The sequence below is a fragment of the Melanostigma gelatinosum genome (assembly GCF_949748355.1).
Source record: "Melanostigma gelatinosum genome assembly, chromosome: 5".
Lineage (NCBI taxonomy): Eukaryota > Metazoa > Chordata > Actinopteri > Perciformes > Zoarcidae > Melanostigma > Melanostigma gelatinosum.
In genome coordinates this window covers 10,895,309-10,918,134 of record NC_136638.1, presented here as the reverse complement: position 1 = coordinate 10,918,134, position 22,826 = coordinate 10,895,309, and the positions used below count along the sequence as shown (strand labels likewise).

At 47.6% G+C, this 22,826-nt stretch overlaps 1 protein-coding gene across 2 annotated transcripts in view; it reads left to right on the top strand.

Annotated features, from left to right (window-relative positions):
- The window catches only part of tenm2a (teneurin transmembrane protein 2a), a gene marked incomplete at its 5' end in the record, with an annotated part of 135,414 nt that overhangs the window by 65,836 nt on the left and 46,752 nt on the right, over positions 1-22,826 (top strand). For both annotated transcript variants that reach the window (XM_079269021.1, XM_079269020.1), the window contains 3 exons: positions 5,987-6,196; positions 13,843-14,074; positions 22,121-22,359. In XM_079269021.1, coding sequence (XP_079125147.1) covers positions 5,987-6,196; positions 13,843-14,074; positions 22,121-22,359 — 681 coding nt within the window. The remainder of the gene's footprint in view (positions 1-5,986; positions 6,197-13,842; positions 14,075-22,120; positions 22,360-22,826) is intronic.

Sequence of the window (22,826 nt, the reverse complement as noted above, 5' to 3'; positions counted from 1 at the left end):
ACTAACATACACTTGTACTTCCCAGCAACAGCGAGGCATGTTTTAATTCGCAGATGCATATAGGCGTTTGGGGCGTTTGGGTCAAAAGGTCAAGTGTATGGCACAGACTCAGCGTGCGTCGGTCCCCGTCTCTCTCTCCTCTTCTCAGAATTGGAATAATATAAAAGAATATGAAAGAATACAGCCACTTGAGTGAGGAGAGGAGCGAGGAACGGCCTTCTGAACCAGGGCATTATTCAGAGGCGATGTGTTCCAATTCACGCAGCAGGTTTTCATTCTTACCATTTACACCGTGCAGTGACAAGTGCCTTGCCATGTGCAATGCCACATCTCTCAAAGGAGTTATGAGGCTTCATTCCGACACTATGCAGTCCTCGTCACGTGAGGGCAAACAGAAGTCGTTAAGAGGCGAGTAATCATCGGAACCCATTACTCCTGAATGGCCTCACAGTCATTGATTCACAGCTTCAGTGCAGGTGGGGTTTGGTTGGTGAAGGCGAAGGTCTTTTGCGTCGTTTTCATATCCACATATCTTATCTATTTTTCTCCTTTTCAAAGAATTCAGAGTATTTTCTTTTGTATGTTTCACAAGCCAGTCATCTGAGGACTCATTATCATCAGGCTCGAGTTCAAGAACAGTACTGTGTGGGGGAATGTCTTGTTGAAAATCCGATTTTTTTAAACGAAAATCACTAAAATTCTGGCCAAATATTGGGTTCTGATAATAAAAAATAAAGTTGGTAGTGCAAACAATGGGGCCTCTTCTTACATGGGAGCAGAACATTCAGTTGAAAACCATTCATAACGGATTTGCCGCAGCGCAAATGACGAGTTATAATCCTGTAATTAATGTAAATAGCGGAAATCGAGAAAACACAGTAATCCAGACCCAAACAATGTGACGCTGTGTGTGCGAGAGCCTCCTTCCTAGCCGGAAGCCTTCAACCTCTGATACAGGCTGTGCGCGTGTGTGTGTGTGTGTGTGGAGGGTCGGACTGTTTGGGAAAGAGGGGCCCCCACAGATGTGGAATGATGGAGTGATGCAGGCGTGATGAAAGAGAGGACCGGAGCCCGAGCTCCAGGCCAGAGAAGATCCCTCACGTTGCACATCAAAGACGGAGCCAATGATACAATCATCTCCTCAGGCTGCGAAAGCCCAACTTTACTCATTAAAACACGTCCGTTGAATCATCCTCTCATCTCCCTCTTTACTCACGTTATCGCTCACGCTATTTCTTTTTTTATGCTATTTCTTTCATTACGAAAATGAACGAAACGAGAGGGAGGGAGGTTTTTCGGGACATAGGCGGCGACATCCATTTGTTGCTCGCACACACGGGCAGCAACAGGTGTGCGCCTTGCCACAGACTGGCTAAATGTGAAATCTTAGAAAGGAATGAATGAGAGGAAAGAGGAGGCGAGGATTGGGAAAAAAATAAAAAAGGGAGGGGGGGGGGGGCAGGAAGAGAGATGAGATGGAGGAGACAGACTGCACTGTATAGATAAATAGAGAAAAGGGCCCATTGTGTCAGCAGCTGTCATCACTAAATAGCCCTCAGATCACTGTCAGACACGATCACACACACACACACACACACACACACTCGTAGGCGCGCATACTTACACACACGCACGCACTGACTGACAGCTCCCCCTCAGTCCAACATCTGTGCTGACAGCAGCCATGGTAATGAGTCTCTGCATGTGCCAGCATGGGTGTGTCGTTTCTCTTTTCCTCCCTCTTCCCCGCGCACCGCTCATTCAATCACTCCGCGTCTCCCTTATCTTGTCCCCCCCGGTTCCCTCCCCATGCCTCCCCCTCTTCCTTTCGTTGTTTTCACCTTAATAAAAGAGACAGCGCCGATTTGACTCGGCTGTGCGAGCCACACGAGCGGCGACTATAGATGAGAACATCATCAACTGTAAAGTTGTGTGGTGTTTTGGGGGTTTTGTTGTTTATGTCCAGGTGCGCGCCGTATTTCACGTAGAGGTGTGGAGGAGGAAGAGAGGGATGGAAGGAGGGAGAGATGAAGAGATGATGAATGGCTCTCGTTAGAGGGGTAATTTGTCTCTCCTTGTCTGACTGGGCTCCAGCTGTCGCTCCATCCCTCGCTCCACTCCGCTCTCCTCGGCCTACCACTCCTCACCTCAGCCAGATGGGTGGACGGATGGACGGAGCTTGGCAGGGGGGGGGGAGCACAGAGGGACTGAAATAGAGACAAGGACGAGGAGGGGAAGAGGAGAGAAGTCATTGAACAGTCAACAAGAGGAATTGCGTCCGATGCGTAACGCGGTAAAGAATGGCTTGGTGGAGGGAGACACGATAGATTACTCTGAGCTCGTATTGAGACGGTTCAGTGGAGACGTACGGCAGCACAAGAACGGGCCAAGAGCTCACACACTTTAAATGACTCATACCAGCAAGTCAAAGCCTGAAGCTCTCACAACCATCTAATGGCGACGATCGCATTTCTTCTGACGCCGTACTGAGCTCATCAAGGGGCTCCGCTAAGGCCCTTCATGCGGGGCCCACAGTCTTGGGATTTCGTTTTTTAAACCCCACGACACACTCGCTTTTCACACCAATCAACACCTAAGAGACGGGGCACGGAGAGATGGATTGAGAGACTCGTATGGCCGGGGCCAGGCGGGCTGAGGGGGCGGCAGCGAGGCAAATTGTCAAGAGAAACAACGCGAGCTCATCGCTAAGTCTTTGTTCTAATAACACAAAGCAATTTCCACTGACCTTTCTGGAAATGTAGCGGGCAGAAATGACTGAGTTAAGGATGCCCCACAGCATAATTGCTAAGGAGATTAAAGTCCCCTTAATTGCTTTTGGCCAACTAGTGCAATTTTTTTCTCCTTTTTTTTTGTAATTAAAGTGATTTAAAATATTAATAACCGCGCAGGCATACGCGTAACCTTAAAGCGCACACACCCGTGATTACGTGCAATAACAACATGCAACCGCACTAAAGCCGTCTTAAAGGTGCGCAGCTAGACACACACACACACACACAAACACACACACGCACACACACACACATTGTTCATTGTTCATTGCATGTTGTCACCAATAGCCTGTTTATAGGTCTGGTGAAATATGCAAATCGCTAGATCCACACTCGCCGTCAATTGATATGAGTGATCGATTCATTTGGATCAATCGCTTTTTTTCCGTCTCTACCTCTTCATTATTTTCCTTCCCGTCCTCCTTCTTCCACCACTCCGCCCCTTTTATTGCCGCTCCTAATTACCCTCCTCTATTGCTTTCTTCCCCGTTTTTTTAAATCTTTATTGCCAATGACCTTTGTCAGCTCATAGCTTCTGGTCCGTCCTGTTTTGTCCGTCCTCCGCTGTTTCCCTCGCCATTCCGCCGGTTATCCCCGTGACCTCTCCGTTCGTCTCCATCCCTCTCCATCCGTCCCTCCCCACCTCTCTCGTTTTCCCTCCTGTCGGCCACAGTGTTTGCTTTGCCATTGTTTATCCATTTTTCTCTGTTTGCGCTGATGAGATTGACTGGACACACAGGCACACACACACACAGACACACACACAGACACACACACCTCAACAAAAGACAGGGCCGGTATCTCTCCGGGGTGTAGTTAACGTGGGGCTGTGGATCGATCCGAGCTCTGGTTTCCATGACGCAAAGCTATAAGCTGGAGCAGTTTGGCCGGAAGGACAGAGACATCGTTCTGCCTCCATTTCTATCAAATGTATCTCTGTAAAGCCGCGATGGCACCCGGACTCAAAACGAGTGCTTCCCATGGTTAATGCGCTTCATTTTGTTGCAGCATAGATGGGCGATCTAGCCAACAACCAAGTCCAGCCACTTTGTTTCTTAAATCATCTCTGCCTAGGTAAGGTTTCCCTGATCCAAGCGATATTGCACCGTCGGCTAAAAGGAAAAAAGCTCCCCATCTATCATGGCCTTTACACATTTTGATTTCTATCAATATTCTGTGACGGGAAGGTGAATGCTGTCAAATTACAATCACACCACATCTGTATTCTAAAGAACTGTCAGCAAGAGAAGGAGAAGAAGGGGGGGGGGGAAGTATGATGATGAATGTTCAGCCATCACGGCTTTTTCTTCAAGGTCTCGCGGCTTTTCTTTCTTTATCTCTCTCTGTTCCTGCCCGTTTATTGTTCTGCGGAAAAAGAGAAGTGCGATGAAAGAAAGAACTGACTCGCTGAAAGAAAAAAAAAAGTCTTAATTTTCCCCCGTGAAGTTTTCAGCGGCGAATGAAAGAATGGATGAAGTTTGGAAAACTAGGGACGAGTTAGCCTATTTGTTCTACGCCCCCCCCTTAGATAACTCTAGAAGGTGAAGGTAAAGGCATCACTAAGAAAAAGGGAAAAAAAGAAGTTTATTTGTAAAAGCAAACATGGCCGACGCCCGAAGCCGTAATTTTCAATGTGGAATAAGGAGAAAATAAGTGATTATCAGGCTGTCAAAGCGTCTTCGGTCGACGAGCTAATTAGCAGTTGTAATAACCCGAGTCCTTCGGTGGGTTGGCTGGACTCGGTGGCCTCATTCTTGCCATATTGTTGATTGATTGAGCTGCAAATACGTCAGACGTAATTATTCTATATTTTGAGCCGTCTCTAAATAGAATTTATTAGATTTGTCTTTGTCCTTGATTCCAAACCTTTGGAGAGTAGAGCGAATCGTCTCCATCCCTCTTCCCTCTCTCTGGTGTATGGGACAGCCTGATTGTGTCCACGCGTCCCATGGCTCCCACTATTTAAAGACTTGGCGGTTAACTTTCTTTCGTCTCCCCCGTGTAGAGGAGAGTCGTGCAATGGATGTAGGAAATATCAATCCGACCGTTTTTTTACTGTTAATCTTTCAAATTTGGAAGATGAAATTGCAAAGGAAAAGTTGGATTCACAAGCAAACGGGCACTCTTGCCAAACTCAACATGCTCAATATAGCTTTAGCGGGTGACGTTTGTGAGAAAGCATATTGACGTTATCACGAATGAGCCCGTTCGTGTCTTATCTACGTGTGCTCATCTTACACTGTATTTTATAATTCAGTTTATTCCGATATATTCAGAATATTGTCTCCTAATTGTCACTTGTTCAGCAAAAGTTGCATCGGCTCGCTTTAATTTGTACAGCGGTAAGATAGATGTGGGACAATATCTCAGTGCTGCTGATAATTTGTTCTTGGAGGCTGTATGGATGAAATAAAAAAATAAAAAAGGTAAAATGACTTTTGTTCATTCAGTTGAAGTCATTTGCATGGAAAATGAGGTTGAATTGAGCTCAAGTGAGCATAACGTCCTGAGCTGAAGTGTCACTTATTAATGTGTGGAGGAGCTTTTTTCTCTACGAGAGTCTGCATCTCTACATCGAGTCTCTCCGGCCTCGGCAAGCCTCTGTGTGTTTGTATCCACGCTGCTTTGCATTGCTATGACCAGGGGCCTGTTCCGAGAAGCAAGTCTCCCTCTCAGTTAACTGGAGGAATATGTCGAGCACAACCTGCAGCAGGTTTTCTTTACATCAACCGCTGTTCCACATTTTTGATCCAACCAAATGAAACAATGAAAAATGATTTTTTTTCAAATTTTCAATTTAGTTTTAGTTTCGTTTCATTTTGTGGTATCAGTCTGCAAGATTTCTGCAACAGCACATTGATTTTAGTCAGAGCACTAAAACTGTTCCAGAAACAATATTCCAGTTTCTCTGGATGCTCACACAAAAACACACTGTCAACTGTTTTCACCAGAGAACATAGGAGACAGTTCCAATGAAAACTGTCAGCATTGAAGTTCCATTCCTCCCTCTTCACATTATGATCTGCAAGGACCCTTTAAGGGACTCTAGGTTTTGAAAATGATCCAGATGACTCGGTAGACCTGCCTCGGAACGGGCCCCCGGTATCAGTCAGTCATTGCCATCTGTTTTGTCTAACGCCCTCCCCTCCATCCCCTTCCCCTCCCCCCCTCTCTTCTCTCCCTCCATCCTCCAGGTCGCCCACTCCCTCCGACCTCTTCCTCCTCCCTGCTCCCTCCGTCCCTCCCGTCCTCCTCGTCCGCCCCCCACCACCACCCCTCCCCCGGCCCGTCCCCACCGATCAGGGAATGCCAGGTGCCCCTGCTGGAGAAAAACTCCACCCACTCTCACCTGGAGCCCCACCCGGAAGACTCGTACTTGCTCCGGGCCCAGACCTCCTCCACGGGTAAGAGAGCTCGCCATTCACCCCGAACCTTTTATCCTCCCCTTCATTTTATTTATGCATCAGCGGGGCCATCCATCACCTGGGTCGCTGCATTACCTCATTGTGTGTCCATTCCCTGATCTGATTTAGTCGCTGCTCAATCCTTTATTTCAGTGTCACATCTTGTTCTTTTGGCCATTTGGTTTCTTTTTTTTTGCATTCCTCCGAAGTCAGCATTCGTTTGCAAGGCTGGGAATCAAACCAAGAGGACTTACGCAACCTTTATTTACATTGTGAGGCATCGTAAAATATGCACTTAGAGATTTAAGACAGATATTGATTGTAATCACGGTCAATTATGGATGTTACGGTTTTATTAGAGCGGAAATAACTCATTGATCGTGCACGGGTGAATTTACAATCTATTTGTGTATATTTAACAGCTAAAGATTACCCAGCATATGTTGACGACTGCCTGTCAAAGAGCTGTTTTAATCAATCAGCTTTAATGCTGAGAAGACCATCAGGTTTTTTGAAGGAGCATAATCAAGGAGCAACAACAGAAAAAAACACTCTCCGTTCCCAAACTTGACTTCGTAGGAGGTTCGCGGAACACAAAAAAAAAGCGCATTTCGAGCCGACAGCCGGTAATCTCTTAATGGATTGAAATGAATGAAATTGAAATGTAACCCTTCACACCTTTGTCAACCGCTGCCAGAAGAAACAATGATGCAAGTGAAAGCAACCCCTGCACTCCGGCGACCGCATATCGGTTGCCAGTGCGTAGGTGTGTGTTTGTACTTTATTCTCCATGTGACATTAATAATGCGCCGGAAAGTGAAAGGTAAGGGGATGATGAATTTAAAGTGCCGCCAGGAAGATCAGTGTAGCAAAGGCAAACTAGTTTGTTTCCCCGGCTGTACGCTTTCTCCTTCATCATTGGACGCCCCGTGTGCTTACATCACATCTGCAGTGATGAGTTTGTTCATCAGCGTACACATTTATTCTCAACAGTTAGCTGCTGTGGGCCAACTCTGTCCCTCTCTTTCCCGCTCTCCCCCTGCTCCTCCATTCCTCTGTGCATCTGCACTTGTAATCAGCAGATATATTTAGCAGAGGCCTGATGGGAGGGAAGGGAGCGGTGGGCAGAGAAGTCCTAATGTGATTTTTGGTGGAATACAATCTATTGTTAATGGCGTTAGGCTCTCCTTTGATCCAGTATAAATCTTCATTAGGGAAGGCCCGGGTCCCAGGTTCAAGAGCAACGTGATTAGGAGGCTTTTAAAATGACGCTACATCAGCCGTCTAATTGGTTTACTGTTTGCTGGGGCAACATCAATCATCAGCCCAGTAACCGCACAGCAAATAAATTCACTCTGCCACTGACACCCTGATGGCAGACACTGGCAAAGAGGGAGAGCCAGGCTCGCAGGCAACGCTTTCCCTCTTTCTCTCGTTCTTCACATACACCCACACTTTTCTGTTCCGGGGCTCCTTTTTAGTCTCTGCTGAGCACGTACACACAGAGACAGCGAGCGAGAGAGACAAAGAGAGAAGGAAAGAAAAAGACAACAACTGAGAAGCAGGGAAAAGAGTGGCGCAGAGAGGCAAATGGGAGCAGAGCTGGAGAAAGCCAAACTTTGACTTTTGAAGTCATTTAATGAGACATCTTGCATGGAGAAACAGTCAAAAAGGAGACGAAAAAAAACATCCGAGGGCACTAGAAAGAAATGCATGGAGAAAGTGACTGAAAGGGCGACAGAAACCCAGACACACGGGGAAACAAAGAGGAAATAAAAGGGGGGATGTGGATAAAAAGAAGGGTAAGCTGATGAGAGCTTAGAGGGCGAACAAGAGATATTTGGATGGAAGGAGAACAACATTGAGATGATGAAATTGCAAATTGTCACGTTTTCCAGCCAGGACCGCTGATCTAATGGGTGCGGAGAGAGTCCTTGGCTTTGGGCGTCCATTAAAATCAACCTTAATGAGTTTAGAGTGGTAGTCTGGCACTGCATAAACACACCCTGGCATGTTGGAAGTCACAGGAACGGCTGGGAGGAAATAAAACACCTATAACCGGCCGAGTGTTTATGCAGGCGCTTGTGCGAGCGTGTTCCCGTCTGTGTGTGTGTGTGTGTGTGTGTGTGTGTGTGTGTGTGTGTTTCTGTGTGTGGGTCCTGTTGAGAGTGGACGCTGGGCAGGAAATGAGCCTTACCAAGCCAGGCAGAAACTGACCACAGCGAGATAATCCTCAGGAAGCTGCATGCTGCTTGTATGTGTGTTTGTGTCTGCGAGCATGCGTGCGTGCGTGTGTGTGTGCGTGTGTGTGTGCGTGTGCGTGTGCGTGTGTGCGTGCGTGTGTGCGTGCGTGTGTGCGTGCGTGTGCGTGTGTGCGTGCGTGTGTGCGTGCGTGTGTGTGTGCGTGTGTGTGTGTGTGTGTGCGTGTGCGTGTGTGTGTGCGTGCGTGTGTGCGTGTGTGCGTGTGTGTGTGCGTGTGTGTGCGTGCGTGCTCCTGCAAAGTAGTCCGCTATTACCTAAGCTAACAGGTGGACAGACATGACTTGTGTTCCTAGTGAAGCGTGACAGGTGAATGGGAACGGAACGGCGTTGCCGAAAGATTGGCTGGGAATTGGGTCCGTGCATGTTTATGTGGGAATACTGTCTGGCTCGGAGCACCTGTCTGGGAACGCTCCCCCCCCCCCTCCCCACGGAACGCCGGGAGAGCTGAGACGGCCAAACGGAGCGTGGCGGACTGCTCCCGGAAAGAGCTAGCGTTAGCGCTGGCTCTGCCCATTCATTATGCATGGGGAATGCTAAGCTATTTTTAGCCCGGGCCTCTTCTAAAGTGGCTAGCTCTCTGCCGCCAGGGAAGCCACCTCAAGCCACTGCCGAAGCAATGCATGTTTAATGGCTTTGTTGAAACAAATCTACAGAAGCAAAAAGCACAGCGAAGACGCCGCGTCGCCTCCCCCCTTGCGCTAATGTCATCCTTCCTAATGGTGCTTATGTAACGGTGACATTTGCGTATCAGTGGGATGATTTGTGTGTGTGCGTGTGTGCGTGTGTGTGTGTCTGTGCGTGTGGGTGAAAGGCACACGTGCTTTTCTGCTCATGGAGACTGTTTGTTTTTGGCTGAATCTGATGACTCTTCTCTAGCGGATTATTGCCTCCTAATTAGACAGAGATGACTAGCCAAGGCAGAGGCGGTGCGCGTATGTGTGTGTGTGTGTGTGTGTGTGTGTAGAGTTATGTCTTTAACTCTGCCTTTATGTGTGCTTCTGGATAATAAAGCCAATGTGCAAATTGAGCCCCTTTTGTGCGCTTGTGTGTGTGTACGTACGTGCGCCTCTTATTCTCACCTTAAGCTCTCCCTCCATCATACTCGGCATGACAAAGAATGACAAACGGGGAAGCATGTGACATTCTGAGGCAGAGGACATACGGAGCGCCGGCACATGGGGTTCAACCACCTTTAAAACGCGGGGAGCAATGGCAATTAGCTCGGAGAGAAGAAGGAGCGTGGGAAACAATGGAGGGTGGCACAGTGTGGTTTTTTTTGCATTTTGCATTTTGAAAAAGAAGGATAGCAGTGGAGATATGGGGCATGAAATAGAGAGACGGAGAGGCAGAGGGGAGTGGGGAGGACAGAGGGAGGATCGGGGGCTGAGCCCTGCAATGATCCGTTTTAACTGCTGAATGGGTAGTTCTATCCTGCAAACACGCGCACACATAAACACACACACACACACACACACACACACACACACATTCTCACACAGATGCACATCCTGCCCTGCGACTTTTCTCTGTTAACCACAAAAAATGTCAATAAACATCCAGGGCTGCAAAAACAAACTGCCTTGGTTGGTTCCTGCTGCCAGCTGGCCACACACACACACACACACACACACACACACAATGCAAGATTAATATGATGTGGCGAGCCCCTGCCTCTCACTGGTGTGTGTGTGTGTGTGTGTGCACAGTGCATTACAGGGGAGGCAGGTTAGCGGACAGACTAATGCTTCTCTGCTGAATGGGGCTCCTTTGAATTGGCGAGCATAATGAACTTCCAGGGATTAGCCGGAGCCAAACCCACCAGATTACAGCTACAGCCGCCACAACACACACACACACACACACACTGCAGTCGCATGGGAACCGTGGACAGAATAAAGTGGGTCAGCCTTCAACAGCAGTCAGAAGGGCTCAGAGCTCCTCCACACACTCAAAAAAAAGTGGCTGCATAACAAAACAAGAGAGCTGTCGAGAGAAATCTCTTCACAATCGCCGTTTCCTCACACTGGAGTGAAAGAGAGAGGGACGAAAGGAGGGAAAGATAAAGTGGAATAAAATGTGATCTGCTCGGCTGCTCTCTAATTGCTCTATTTCCTCACAGCATGTTTTGTCTTTTATCAGACCGGGTTGCTGGTAAAACGCTTGTTCCCATTAGACTACCTGCGGGTCGTACTTCAGCAACCGGACAATTCATCTGACGAACCCATCTTAATTTATTGGACCCGTTTACCTGCAGCCCTCTCGTCACTGCGCTCTGCCTCTGTTCCAATGGTTGGTCAGACTTATCTGCGGTTTTCCGCGGGAGTTCTCTGCATGAGAAGAAGAAAAAAACGGCCTTGCAATTCAGGCCGACCCCACTTCTCAGTGTGTTTCTATTTACTCAGGATTCTTTTTTCTTTTTTTATGGATTTGAAGCTCACATGAAAATGAATTTCTTTGACATCACTCTCCTGTGCTGTAGCAGGAAAAAAAGAAAGCAATTTGTGTCGGATAATAAATATTTTGCAGCACACTAAAGGCTGTGGGACTTTCAGCGCAGAATAAAAGAAAGAATCGCTTTCTATCACTCCAGTTAACCTGACGGTACCTGACAATTCTGGCAGCGTCAGGAGGCTGTAGAGAGTTTCAGAGCATAGAAATACTTCTCTCGCCATTATCTGGACACTTGTAATGGAATTTGCAACTATAGATAAAAGCGTTTTAATCTCTTCTGTTGAAGGGAAACGTTAAAGTCGTCACTACAAAATGCGGTAAATGCAGCGGCACAGGATAATGACCTTGTGTAACGATGTCGTGGCCGGACTGTTAACACAGCACACTGTCCCAGTGGTGCAGGATGAGTGCACACACACACACACACACACACACAGGTTCATAGAAAACCATGTTTTCCTCTTCCATGCAAGGTTTTCCATATATTATTCATCCGAATCTGAATGAAAAAACTGTTCAATATTCATGTCAGGAAAGTGAACAAAGGCGAACCGCATGCATTTTTTTTTTGACGCAGATTTAAACATGGGAGACAGCGGGGTACTGTGTGAGAACTGGAGTGCCGACTTTTATTTTTGGACCGTGTGTCCATGCCTGCATGGGTGCGTGCATGCGTGCGAGCTGATTATTTTCTTCCCAGTGTAGGGCTGTGGTGTTATGTGCATTGTTGTTCGAAAAAGTACTTATGCAGACAGGGTGGTATCGGGAGCTTTCACATTCATAGGAAAGTTAGTCAAGTCAAATTTATTTATAAAGTGCTTTTGACAAACAAGATTTACCTCAGAGCGCTTTACATCTCTGCAAAGGAGACAAACAAAATGCAAATAAAAACGAGATGAAAGAGAGGAAAACAATCCTCGAGAAGGAATGAGGCTGCGTAGGGGAGGAGACGACGAGAAATAAAACTCTCCCCGCGCTTTAATGTCAATGTTACACTCTGCATGTATGATGCAGGGGGTTTGACTTTCCCTGCAGGTGTGTAACTGTGTGCACGCGACCGCATGCTGTTTCTCCCAGGAGCGTGTTTGAATGTGCAAACAGATGCTTTGTGTCTCTCCCGGGTAGCAGAGGTCGGGGCCCCTCCATCTTTCTCTCGTCTCCTTCCCCTCTTCCCCTCTTCTCTCCTTTCACAAGCGTCGGTTCCTCGGGAGGGGGGGGGGGGGGGGGGGGTGGCACCTGCGTCCCAGCGGCGCCACGGCGGAATCAGGTCACCTTACAAACTGGTCGCCATTACGGCTGCAGTTGCATGAGCTGGCTGCCCCGTATATATGCTCTAAGCACCCGTCTAGGGGGAAGGAAATGTGGAGGAGGAAGAAAGAGGGAGAGTTAGCATGCAAACATATTGCTATAAATACACTTACTGCCTCCGTTGATGTGCACGAGCCGGTTGCTGTGTGCATCTCTGTTTTTGCTTCGTGTAAAGCCACTTATCACTCATGCCTCTCAGGAATCTCTTGACCGACACATATCAAAGCAGACAGAAGAGTGCGACACATCCACCCGTCTCCCTTCCCCTCGCGCGCCGCTTCTTCTTCTTCTTCTTCTTCTTCTTCTTCTTCTTCTTCTTCTTCTTCTTCTTCTTCTTCATCCAATGCAAGAGGAAATGACAAATGGAGGAGGGCAAGTGTGGTCGCGCAGCTTGGCAAAGCAGCGCGTGTGCATATGCGCGCGCTCACTCCGTCCTTTGATCAGCGCCGAGGAAGGCAACGTGCAAACAAACACAATCCCCATAATGTATGCCAACGCTCAGATGTGTAAAATAACGATTAAAGTGCTGCGTGTCGTGTTGATGAAAGAAAAAGACGCAAACTGAGTTGTAAAACAGAAGAATTCAAGGCCGAATGTAACATGAACAACACCGGCGTGTCTTTGTAGTGAATTCCAACATTTCCAAAATTCCGACGCTTTATTGTGACATGCGACGCGTTTCCATGACCTCCTTTTCTTTCTTTTTTTTAGCAGCTGTGCTGTGAGTACACACACCTGTCAATGTGTGAACAAAAGCAGCTGTGTCGAGCTCCTATGCTGTATAATATGCGGTTCCTCTATGAGCCCACACAGACTTGCACATGCTCTAGACGGGATCAGATCCCCCCGCTGATTCACACAGCGAGAGAGAGAGAGAGAGAGAGAGAGAGAGAGAGAGAGAGAGAGAGAGAGAGAGAGAGAGAGAGATAGAAAGGTGATGTGTGAATGGGTGTTCTTGTCTGACTCATCCGGGTTTGTTTCTTCAGCTCTCTCACTCAACAGTCCATTAGCTCAGAGTTGGAAGGGCTGGTATTGGATTCTAGCTGACATGTTCCCCCAACTCTGAGAGCTAGAGATGAGGGCACACGCTGTGCGGAGTGCTCTAGTACCGCTCTCACACACACACACACACACACACACACACACACACACACACACACACACACACACACACACACATACTTTCTCTCAGTTGTGATAAAGAAAAGAGTGAAAGCGAGAGAGAGAGAGTGGAAGAATTGGCTAAAAATAGAGCGGACAACAATGTAGGAAAAATGAGCATGTGAAAACATGATTATCAAATTCCATGGAGCTATTTAGCTGGAGCGTCCTGCTAAAATAAGTTATCGACCATTTGGAAAATATGACACCTTCTCTGACAAAATGATCGGCGACACAAAAGTCGCACATCATGGAATGTCAATGAAGTTATTTGCTAGCTGAAAAAGGCTTACATTTTCTTTCTTTGGCATGCTTAGAAACACTAAATATCAAATAACATTTCTGTCCTACATTTGTAGCGTCTTGGCACGAACTCCTTCCCTCCCTTCATCCGAAACTCTCTTTGATTTCCTTCACGGGGAAGCGTGGCACTTAAATCCCTCTCTGTTCTTGTCTCCTTCCAGGGGCCGCCAACCACCACAGTCAGTCCACGCTACGACCTCCACTGCCCCCTCCGCACAACCACCACACCTTGTCCCACCAGTCTGCCAACAGCCTGAACAGAAACACCCTGAGAGGGGGACGCAACCCCATCCACGCCCCGGCTCCGGGCACTGGCGACGGACCCACCACCCCAGAGTCGGTCCAGCTGCAAGACAGCTGGGTTCTCAACAGTAACGTCCCGCTGGAGACCAGGTCAGAGGAAATATCTTCCCTTTATTTCATTTGTTGTTGTTTTTTTGGTAATATCTCGACCCACTCACAGTAAAGCACAGCAGTGGAGTGAGCCTTGAGTAATCAATAGTGAGGAATGAAAGGTCAGAGGCGTGCTGCTTCAACAACATTCCTGTGAACAACAAGAACGATGCTCGCGAAGGCAATAAGAGCTGAGGCGGATGTAACCTGATACAGAACTGTTTACTCTCTCCGGCAATCGTAGAGTTTGTTGAGAATGTTGAGAAAACAATCTCACCAAAGAAAAGCAGTCACCTTGGAAACAAATAACACAAGCTAGCTTGTAAGCTAACTGTGAATTTATAACAAAATAAAAGTGTGTTGAAGAAAGTATTATTTGTGTCTCTACTACTGCCTCCTGGACTGACAGCAAACCAATGCGTCCTTTGTGGAGCACTTTATGAAATTAAATGAATGCTCCAATTTGGGCTCTTCGCCTCTCCATTACTTCAAAGGTCAGCTGTCAAGGTGGTAAACAACTTTGAGAACACTCACGCAGTGAGGTGCAGGCCAGTGTGAGCTTCAATGCAACGCCATTGAAATGAACACATCTTACACATTCACCCAACGTGAATAAAGAATCAGGCTAGACAGACAAACTCAATGGCTTTAATGGACTTGCAAATGCTCAGCAGCATCATTTGGAGTGTCAAAGTTCCCCATAGTTGAACTGCACCATGTGTCCAAGCTCCAGACAGATTTACTCTGTGGATTACGTTTGAATTATCAGACTTTTTAATAGGAAATTGTGCAGTTATAAATAATGCTGCGACAGAGCTCCTAACACCTGAGATCATTTTATTCTCACTGGTCGTCTTCCCCACGACGAGTTTGTGTTTTCAACTAAGGATGGACGTTCTGCTGATTCGTCTCGAAGACACGTATTTTTATAATTTGTGAATGATGCATCTGACGGACACAAGCTACACTTTTTAACATACAGAAAGCTGTCAAAGCCATTATGCATGCGCCCTTACGTGAGGGAGCAGGAAATACAAACCATTTCACACACCCTACATATGCGTACACAAAGAACACTGACCAAGCAAACAGAGCATTCATGCAGGGTATTACTATTCATGAGGCGTGCAGTGAGAGGGGACACTCTGCCTACATGCTTGCTAGCATGCACGCGCTCGTTCTCCGAGCATTTACTCTGCAAGCTGTAGTTGTGTTTTTCCTGCTGGGCGCTGGGGCTACTGGCTCCGATGGTCCCGGATAAGCTCCCCCGAATGCCGGCCCTGTGCAGTATTTATGAGGCCCGGCCATGATTAATTCAGCCCCACTGGTCTCGGGTCCATGCTCGACCTGTGCTGATGCATCGCGTCGGTATGCATGATGGATAAGGAGATGCGCGGTGTTGAACAAGACTACCTACAGCTTGAAATAGAAGCTATTTCCAGTACAAATTGTTTATCGGGACCCGTGTTGCCACGGCGATGCGTATGGCATGACATCGTTTCAGGAGACAGGTCGTTTTTTTTTGTTATTTCCACTTTTTCACAGAAGCCGCTGTGGCCGCCATCTTTACAGATTGAAACGAAGCGGCGAACACACTGACGCACGCTGTCGAGCTCTCCTCCGTGCCAGTATTTGGTCGTGTTCAGGTGGTGGGGTTGGGCATGGCCGGGAGCCCGCCGCAGTGAATGGAGCCCAGAGCGGCCGACAGGGTTTCCAGCTCCACCCTCCATCCCAGATTGGGCCCTCCTCTGCTGGGTCTGGCGATGGCGGAGATTGGGTGGGCTGGCTGGAGCTGCTGGAGCTCGGGACCGGAGTCAGAGCCAGAGAGTCACACCATCCCCGCGTTGGCAGAGCCCGTCCTCCCGACGCGCGCTGTAACCGGCACATGTGACGGAGGGAGCGCACGGTCGCGCGCCCGCGCGTATGTTTGCATCCGAGCATGTGTGCTCTCTTTGACTTCGAATGCTCCCCATTGTAATCATATGTTAATTTTGGCATTTGTTGTCCACTCGTTATAGCATAGCACGTGTGTGTGTGTGTGTGTGGGTGTGTGTGTGTGTGTGTGTGTGTGTGTGTGCGTGTGTGTGTGTGTGTGTGTGAGTGTTTTGGCTTGACCCGATAGTGTGACAGCGCTGAGAGGATGAAGATTGATCACCTAAGAACACCCCCAGGTCTTGGATGACTGGCAGGGAAAGAAAGAGATAGGACAAGATGAGAGTGGCGGGAGGGGCGGTGATAGAGGAGAGCGCGGGAGAGGGGGGGATGGAATAGTTTACGGTCGTGGAGGGAGAGATAAAGAGGGAGAGAGAGGGAGAGGAAGGGAGAGAGGTGGTGATTGAAGGAGATTGTTTCGGGGAGTGTGTGTGAGAGAAGATAGAACGGCAGAGGAAGGAGATTGGGGCCCGTAGAACATGGATACATTTACCGGTGTGAGATAAATGACTATAGATGGCTGGTGCCACTGTGTGTTTGTGTGTGTGTGTGTGTGTGTGTGTGTGTGCATGTGGGTGTGCGTGTGGGTGTGCGTGTGGGTGTTAGTGTGTGTGAGGCGGGCAAAAATGCATTTCTCCCTGTGCATGCAAGTGCACGTGTGTTGCAGCATTTGCTGAGAGAGTACCTGATTTCCAATCGGTCCTCTGGGGCCTCTTGGCGAGCTGATGCCAGTTTCAATCTCTCTCTGCGATCTCAGGACATTCCCCGGCTCCCTCCGCTCCCTCCGCCTGGGCCAGAGCTCTCGGGAAGAAATAAGATCACTGAGAGGGTTGCAGCATCTCAATTTATCTGGAAGGAGCAGCAGAGGGTGGGGTGGTGGTGGTGGTGGTGGGGGGGCTATAGGTTACTTTCAAATGCATTACTGCGGAGACAGACTCGGAGATGCTCGCTGTGGGAACCACGGGGGGGCTGGAGGAGGAGAAGAAGGAGTCGGTTACAGAGAAAAGATTCAGACCGTGATATGTATATGAGACCCACATAATATCAGGTTTATTAATGATATGATCTTGCGTTCATACAGTATACTGTCAACATAATATCCAATATTATTATGCAGAGACACAAAGTAACCTCTTTTTTTTCAACATTCACTTGTTTCAGGTGTTGAATGAAACACAAAAATGATTTGAGTTAACATATTCATATTGTATGTATGGAGAATGCTTGCAGAATGCATTAATCAACCATTGCTGAGCATAATCAGATAGATCCTGACGCATCTCATCTACTTGACGATGAACAATCGCCTCGCTCTTTAAATATATGGCCTTTACCTCTGATTATTTATGAAAGAAAATATAGCGAATTCCTCAGATGTTAGCGTTGGAATTTCAGGGGACGCGGGGCGCCTTCACGAAAAAAAACCTGCGGGAATACAAGCCGTCATTTGAGTGCACTGTTCCTTTAATGCAGGGGTCTCAAACTCCCGGCCCGCCACATCATTTTATGTGGCCCGCGAATCCGCCAGCAAAAAAAAAAGTTAAAAAAAACATAAAAAAAAAAAAGTTTGACTTGATAATAAAAAATATCCCCATAGTCGAAATTATGAGATAGAAAGTCATAACTATGATAGAAAGTCATAATTCTGAGATAGAAAGTCAAAATGATGAGATAGAAAGTCGAAGTTATGAGCTATAAAGTCATAATGATGAGATACTTAAACATAGAAGCAGCTCTTTGGCTGGTTACTGTACATTTGACATGGAAATGTATTGTGAGTACATTGAAGACTTTAAACTTGACTTTAAAACACATGAAATACTTCACGTGGGATTGTGCAAACACACCCTTGAAAGGATTTTAAGCTTTGAACAAAGTTATTGTAATAACTTGTTTGATATTTGTCTTTGATATTTTCTTTAATAGTTTGATCTTTGATAGAGTCATGTGGGTTTCTTAACCCTAAATTAAAATGATTTAAGATATAATAACAGAAATGTGCTGAAGTTTACATTTATATAACTGCATGTACAATATTGTTACACTTGAATAAACAATAATCAAATGCAGAGAGAGTTACTTAACAATATGTTACGTGTATGTTACATTTACCACCGGCCCTTTGTGGGCGACCATGATGCTGATGTGGCCCGGAGTGAAGATGAGTTTGAGAGCCCTGCTTTAATGTAAAGAATTTCTTCATAACATCCCTGTATAGTTGAATACGAGATGATGCTTTGTTTGTTTGTGCTTTTTACACATATCACTCGGCGCTCATTGTTCCCTGTCCTCCTTCAGAACAGCACTCAGGCAAATGAATGCCCATTATGCTGTGTCCATCTGCCGATTGTTGTTTCCTGAAATTGTAGCAGGGAAGAATTCTCACGACGCCATCCGCGAGCGTCCTCCAATCCCCGAGCCTTTTGTTTCATTCTGAGATCTGACCAGGTTTTTTTTCCCTTTTTTCTTCAGTCACCCCCACGCCGAGCCAACCTCCGCTAATTGTTCTCTACCTCTGATGATTATTCTCACATCGCTATCCGAAGCAACCACATGTTTGTGAGAGCTGAGGAAATACAGAGTGTGTGCGCGAGTGCTCGCGAGAGCCCGCGCGCGTTCGCTCGCTCAAGGGGAATGCGAGCTTTGACTTCCTGCTAATTACCCAGCATGCTCTCTGTTCTGTGGTTAATTGTCCAGGTCCTCTCTTCCTCTCGATGGGGGACAGGGTTGGAATGGAGTGAAAACATCCACCCTTTCTCTCTGTTTGCCTTCCAATCCATAGCCTCCCTCTCCATCCTCCATCCTCCATCCCTCTCTGAGGGTCACTTTTCGACTCCGCGAGGATGCAAATGAAAGGCTCAGTAGCACGTACAGGGCAATCTCGCGAAAGAAAACCCACATGGATTTTTATTGTTTGTGCGTGGGCGGGCGGGCGCCCATGTCTGAGTCTGTGTGAATGTGTGTCAGTGTGTGAGTTTGTGCTTGCTTGTTGTGCATGCATGTGTGTGTGTGTGTGTGTTGCATGTGTAAGACAGGATGCATGACAGCGAGGTAGCAATGGTTAGATTTGAGGGGGGGGGATGCTGCTGCTGGCAGCTCAGCGGAAGAAAAAGGAAGGGGAGGAGGGGAAGGGTCTCTGTCAGCCCTCTCTAATTATGTGTGACTTTTCCATGCTGGACCACTGTCGGAAATCCCACAGTATTCACACAGAAACACACGGACGCGCACGCGAGCAAACACACACAGCCCGGCACTAATGATACAGAATTGTGATTGCCGGCTGCCTGATAGAACCCCTCCATAGTCCTCCGCTACATAAATCAATGTCAATTACCTCCCCAGAGCACATTAGACACTTTCCATTCCTACTTGTAATTAGTATAGCCCATAGTCATATTCCCATCCCACACAAGCTTGCTGCAGAGCTTCTGCACACAAACAAACGGAGCCAGGAAATGAATTCGGGGGGGGGGGGGGGGGCGTGTTCAAATGCATACTAGCACATTAAGTCGCGTACATGGCGCCGCACGGAAGGCCAGTAATTGACCAGATCGCCTCCTCCTTGCATACGTGCGCACATGAGGGGTATTAATTACTTACCGCCGGCCTCGCCATCACAGAGTGGCTGTGAAAATGTGTTGAAACAAAGACACATGCTGGTTGACCTTGGAGTGTGTGTGTGTGTGTGTGGATGTGTGTGTGTTTGTGCGTATACACATGCCTTCCACATGCGTTCTTGCATCGGGGAGCATAGGTTTGTGCGTGCATATTCAAATTGAGGGCTGTGGCACTGACAGGCTGCTATTTTTAGACAATAACCTCATATTTCTTTGCGTGCCATCTCCTTGTGCTCATTCAGCCCCTATGCGTCTAGAGGTTGTGGTTGTTGTTGCCCCCCCCCCCTTCATCTCCGCCCTCTGTTTTCCTTGGTGTCACGCAGCGTACCTGACAGGTAAAGGCGGAGGAAGAAGGAGGGAAGAGGTGGAGGAGAGAGAGAGAGACAGAGCACAGACTGGCTGAATAATTGATCGAGAGTGAAGCGGTGCTCCCAAACCAAAAGCTTTATGCTCTGAGCTCATCACCTGTTTTCACCAACTGTTTTTTAAGAAGAGAGGACACATGTACAGACACGCTGTAATGGAACAGACGTCATTAAAGACACCACAAGGATAGGAGGACAGCAAAGTGCAGTTCAGCATTATTCTAAATAGCCCGTGTCATTATCACTGGTCCTACTAGCCCAGTCTGAATGAATAGCTTCAGAAGGAAGAGCAGAGCACTGACACATTTTGTGCACGCGCACACACACACACACACACACACACACACCTGTTTGTATTACTTCACTTCTGAGGACACGATATGTGAGTCACATATCTCGTACCAGAGGCAGACGTGAGTCACAAATCTGGTGTGACTTTAGGATCCACTTGACAAAGAAAACAAAGACTAACTCCACTTTGACTTTAACACCAATGACTTGTGACTTTACTTGCACTTTTGGTCTTTTTTACTTGGAATGACTTGCTGTGCTCCCAAAGATTAAAAATGATGTTACAGTATCAGAAGCGGATGTAGCAGTACAGAGAGAACAAGACATCTCGGGTTGTCACATTCACATATGAGAGTCGTAAATGCTGAACTTACAGCGATATAGCAAATAAAGAAATCGCAGATCGAGACACGAGAACTTTCAACCTCATTCCACATTTAAAGCAGCACAAAGTTAAGGCCAGCTTTAATGTTTGCTGTGCAATTAGTTATTAGTGCCGGTATCTTGGTTGTGCGCTCTGAGGGTTTTGCCTCCAAATAGAGTAGTTCTAGATGCTTGTGTATGATATTATCATATCCGAGAAATGATGGATAAAACGTCTTAAATACGACCGTATTTGTAATAACAGGAATTGTTGTTTAACCAGCATAGCATGCCAGCCCTCAAGCAGCCTTTTGGAGAAATGAGGAGAACCAAACAAAATGGCCTGTCTTTGCAGAAATGTCCTCCCTTCAAATATCAGAAACTCACAAAGACAGAAAAGCCAGAGCATGTGCACCTACACACACACACACACACACACACACACACACACACACACACACACACACACAAAGGGAGTGAATCCTACAAAGACGAGCAGACAAAAAAAACTCCCTCCCCTCAGTCGTCTTTGTTGCAACTGAGTGACCTCGCCTCCTCTGATCTGTCGCATTCACCTGAGGGCTCTCTTCTGTGGAACCACCTGTTGTCTGGGTAGGGGCCGCTCCTCGCGCCCCATGTGGGTGTTGCGAAAGATGTCACAAAAGGTGCCACAGAAGTTGCTCTTATTCTGTCCTTGAAAAGTTTCTCGAGAGTGGCGTTTCATTTCCTAACCCATGGCAACAACGTTCCTACAAGGTCAGATCGAAAAAGGGAGTCTGAAAAGGAAGGAGGGAGGGATGGAGAAGGAGACGAGGGGAAAAAAAGAAAAGGCGTAATGTATGTGAGAAGTAGTGGAGCGGCAGTAGGGGGAAGGAAAGTGATAGCATGGGAAGGGGAGGGAGAGTAGCGAAGGAGACGCGTTGGGTAAGCAGGTGCAGCGATATCAGAGGATAATGGGTAATATGACCAAAGGGATGATCCTTATTTCATCCTCTCTGAGCTCTGACCTCACTAGGGCAATGAGGACAGGAAAGGGGGACAGCAGTGATCCTCTGAAGCCATCGAGAGCAGAAGCAAGGCGCATTGTAAGTGGGGTGAGCGGAGGCGAAACGACGGAATGGAATGGGAGAGAAAAAAAAAGGAAAGAAAAGGAGTGCAGCAGGTGGAGGTTAAAACGAGACCTGGGACTGGAACGGGCTGAATCGGAGACACAATCAGTTCGAGGATGTTCAAACCCATATGGCAGGAAGGGTTCATCGGTAAGAGAAATTGGACAGAAGCGTGCACATATGTGACCCTGTCTCTTGCACTCTGATTGGGCGGTACTGTGGCGTGTCCGCCAAATGTTTACCTCTCTACCAGAGCTTTTATTTCAAACCACTTGTTTCAGCCGCAGAAGCGACTCATAACACAAACATTATCTTTTCTCTACCTGTATAATGACCTTTTTTCACCCCTGTGTTTCTTCCCCTCGTCAGGCACTTCCTGTTCAAGACGTCGTCAGGGACCACCCCTCTCTTCAGTAGCTCCTCCCCCGGTTACCCCCTGACCTCGGGAACTGTGTATTCTCCGCCCCCTCGCCTGCTACCCAGAAACACCTTCTCCCGCTCGGCCTTCAAGCTGAAGAAGCCGTCCAAGTACTGCAGCTGGAAATGTGCGGCGGTGACGGCCATCGCAGCTGCCGCCCTGCTGGCCGTCCTGCTGTCCTACTTCATCGGTAAGTGATGTGACGCACCACATGTTGTTCATGAATAGGACACTTTAATCGTGTCTTTTGAATGCGCATGCTTCGTCACACATTTTCTTTTCGGTTGGTTATCCCTGTTTGTTTCTGGGACCCATAGCGCATGAACTTTGCTCGTATTCAACCCAGACCACAGTGGGGGGGGGGGCGTCAAGCCAACGGCCCGTTGTAAACACAAGGCAGATTCTCGAGGTGCAGGAGTGTTGTCACTGCAGTCAAAATGAGACTCAGCCAGGGCCCTGGCCTCCACTCTGCATCAGCAAACCGTCAGACAGACAAATATTCACACACCACAGCATAATGTGGCTTCTTTTTTTCTTTCTTTTTTTCGTGAGCAGGTATCAGTTAAGATAGGAATCCCTGACTCACCCAGCAGGGGAGCGGATGCCTCTTCACTTATCTGAAGCCAATGCGCGACAGTCATACTTAAAGGAACGGCG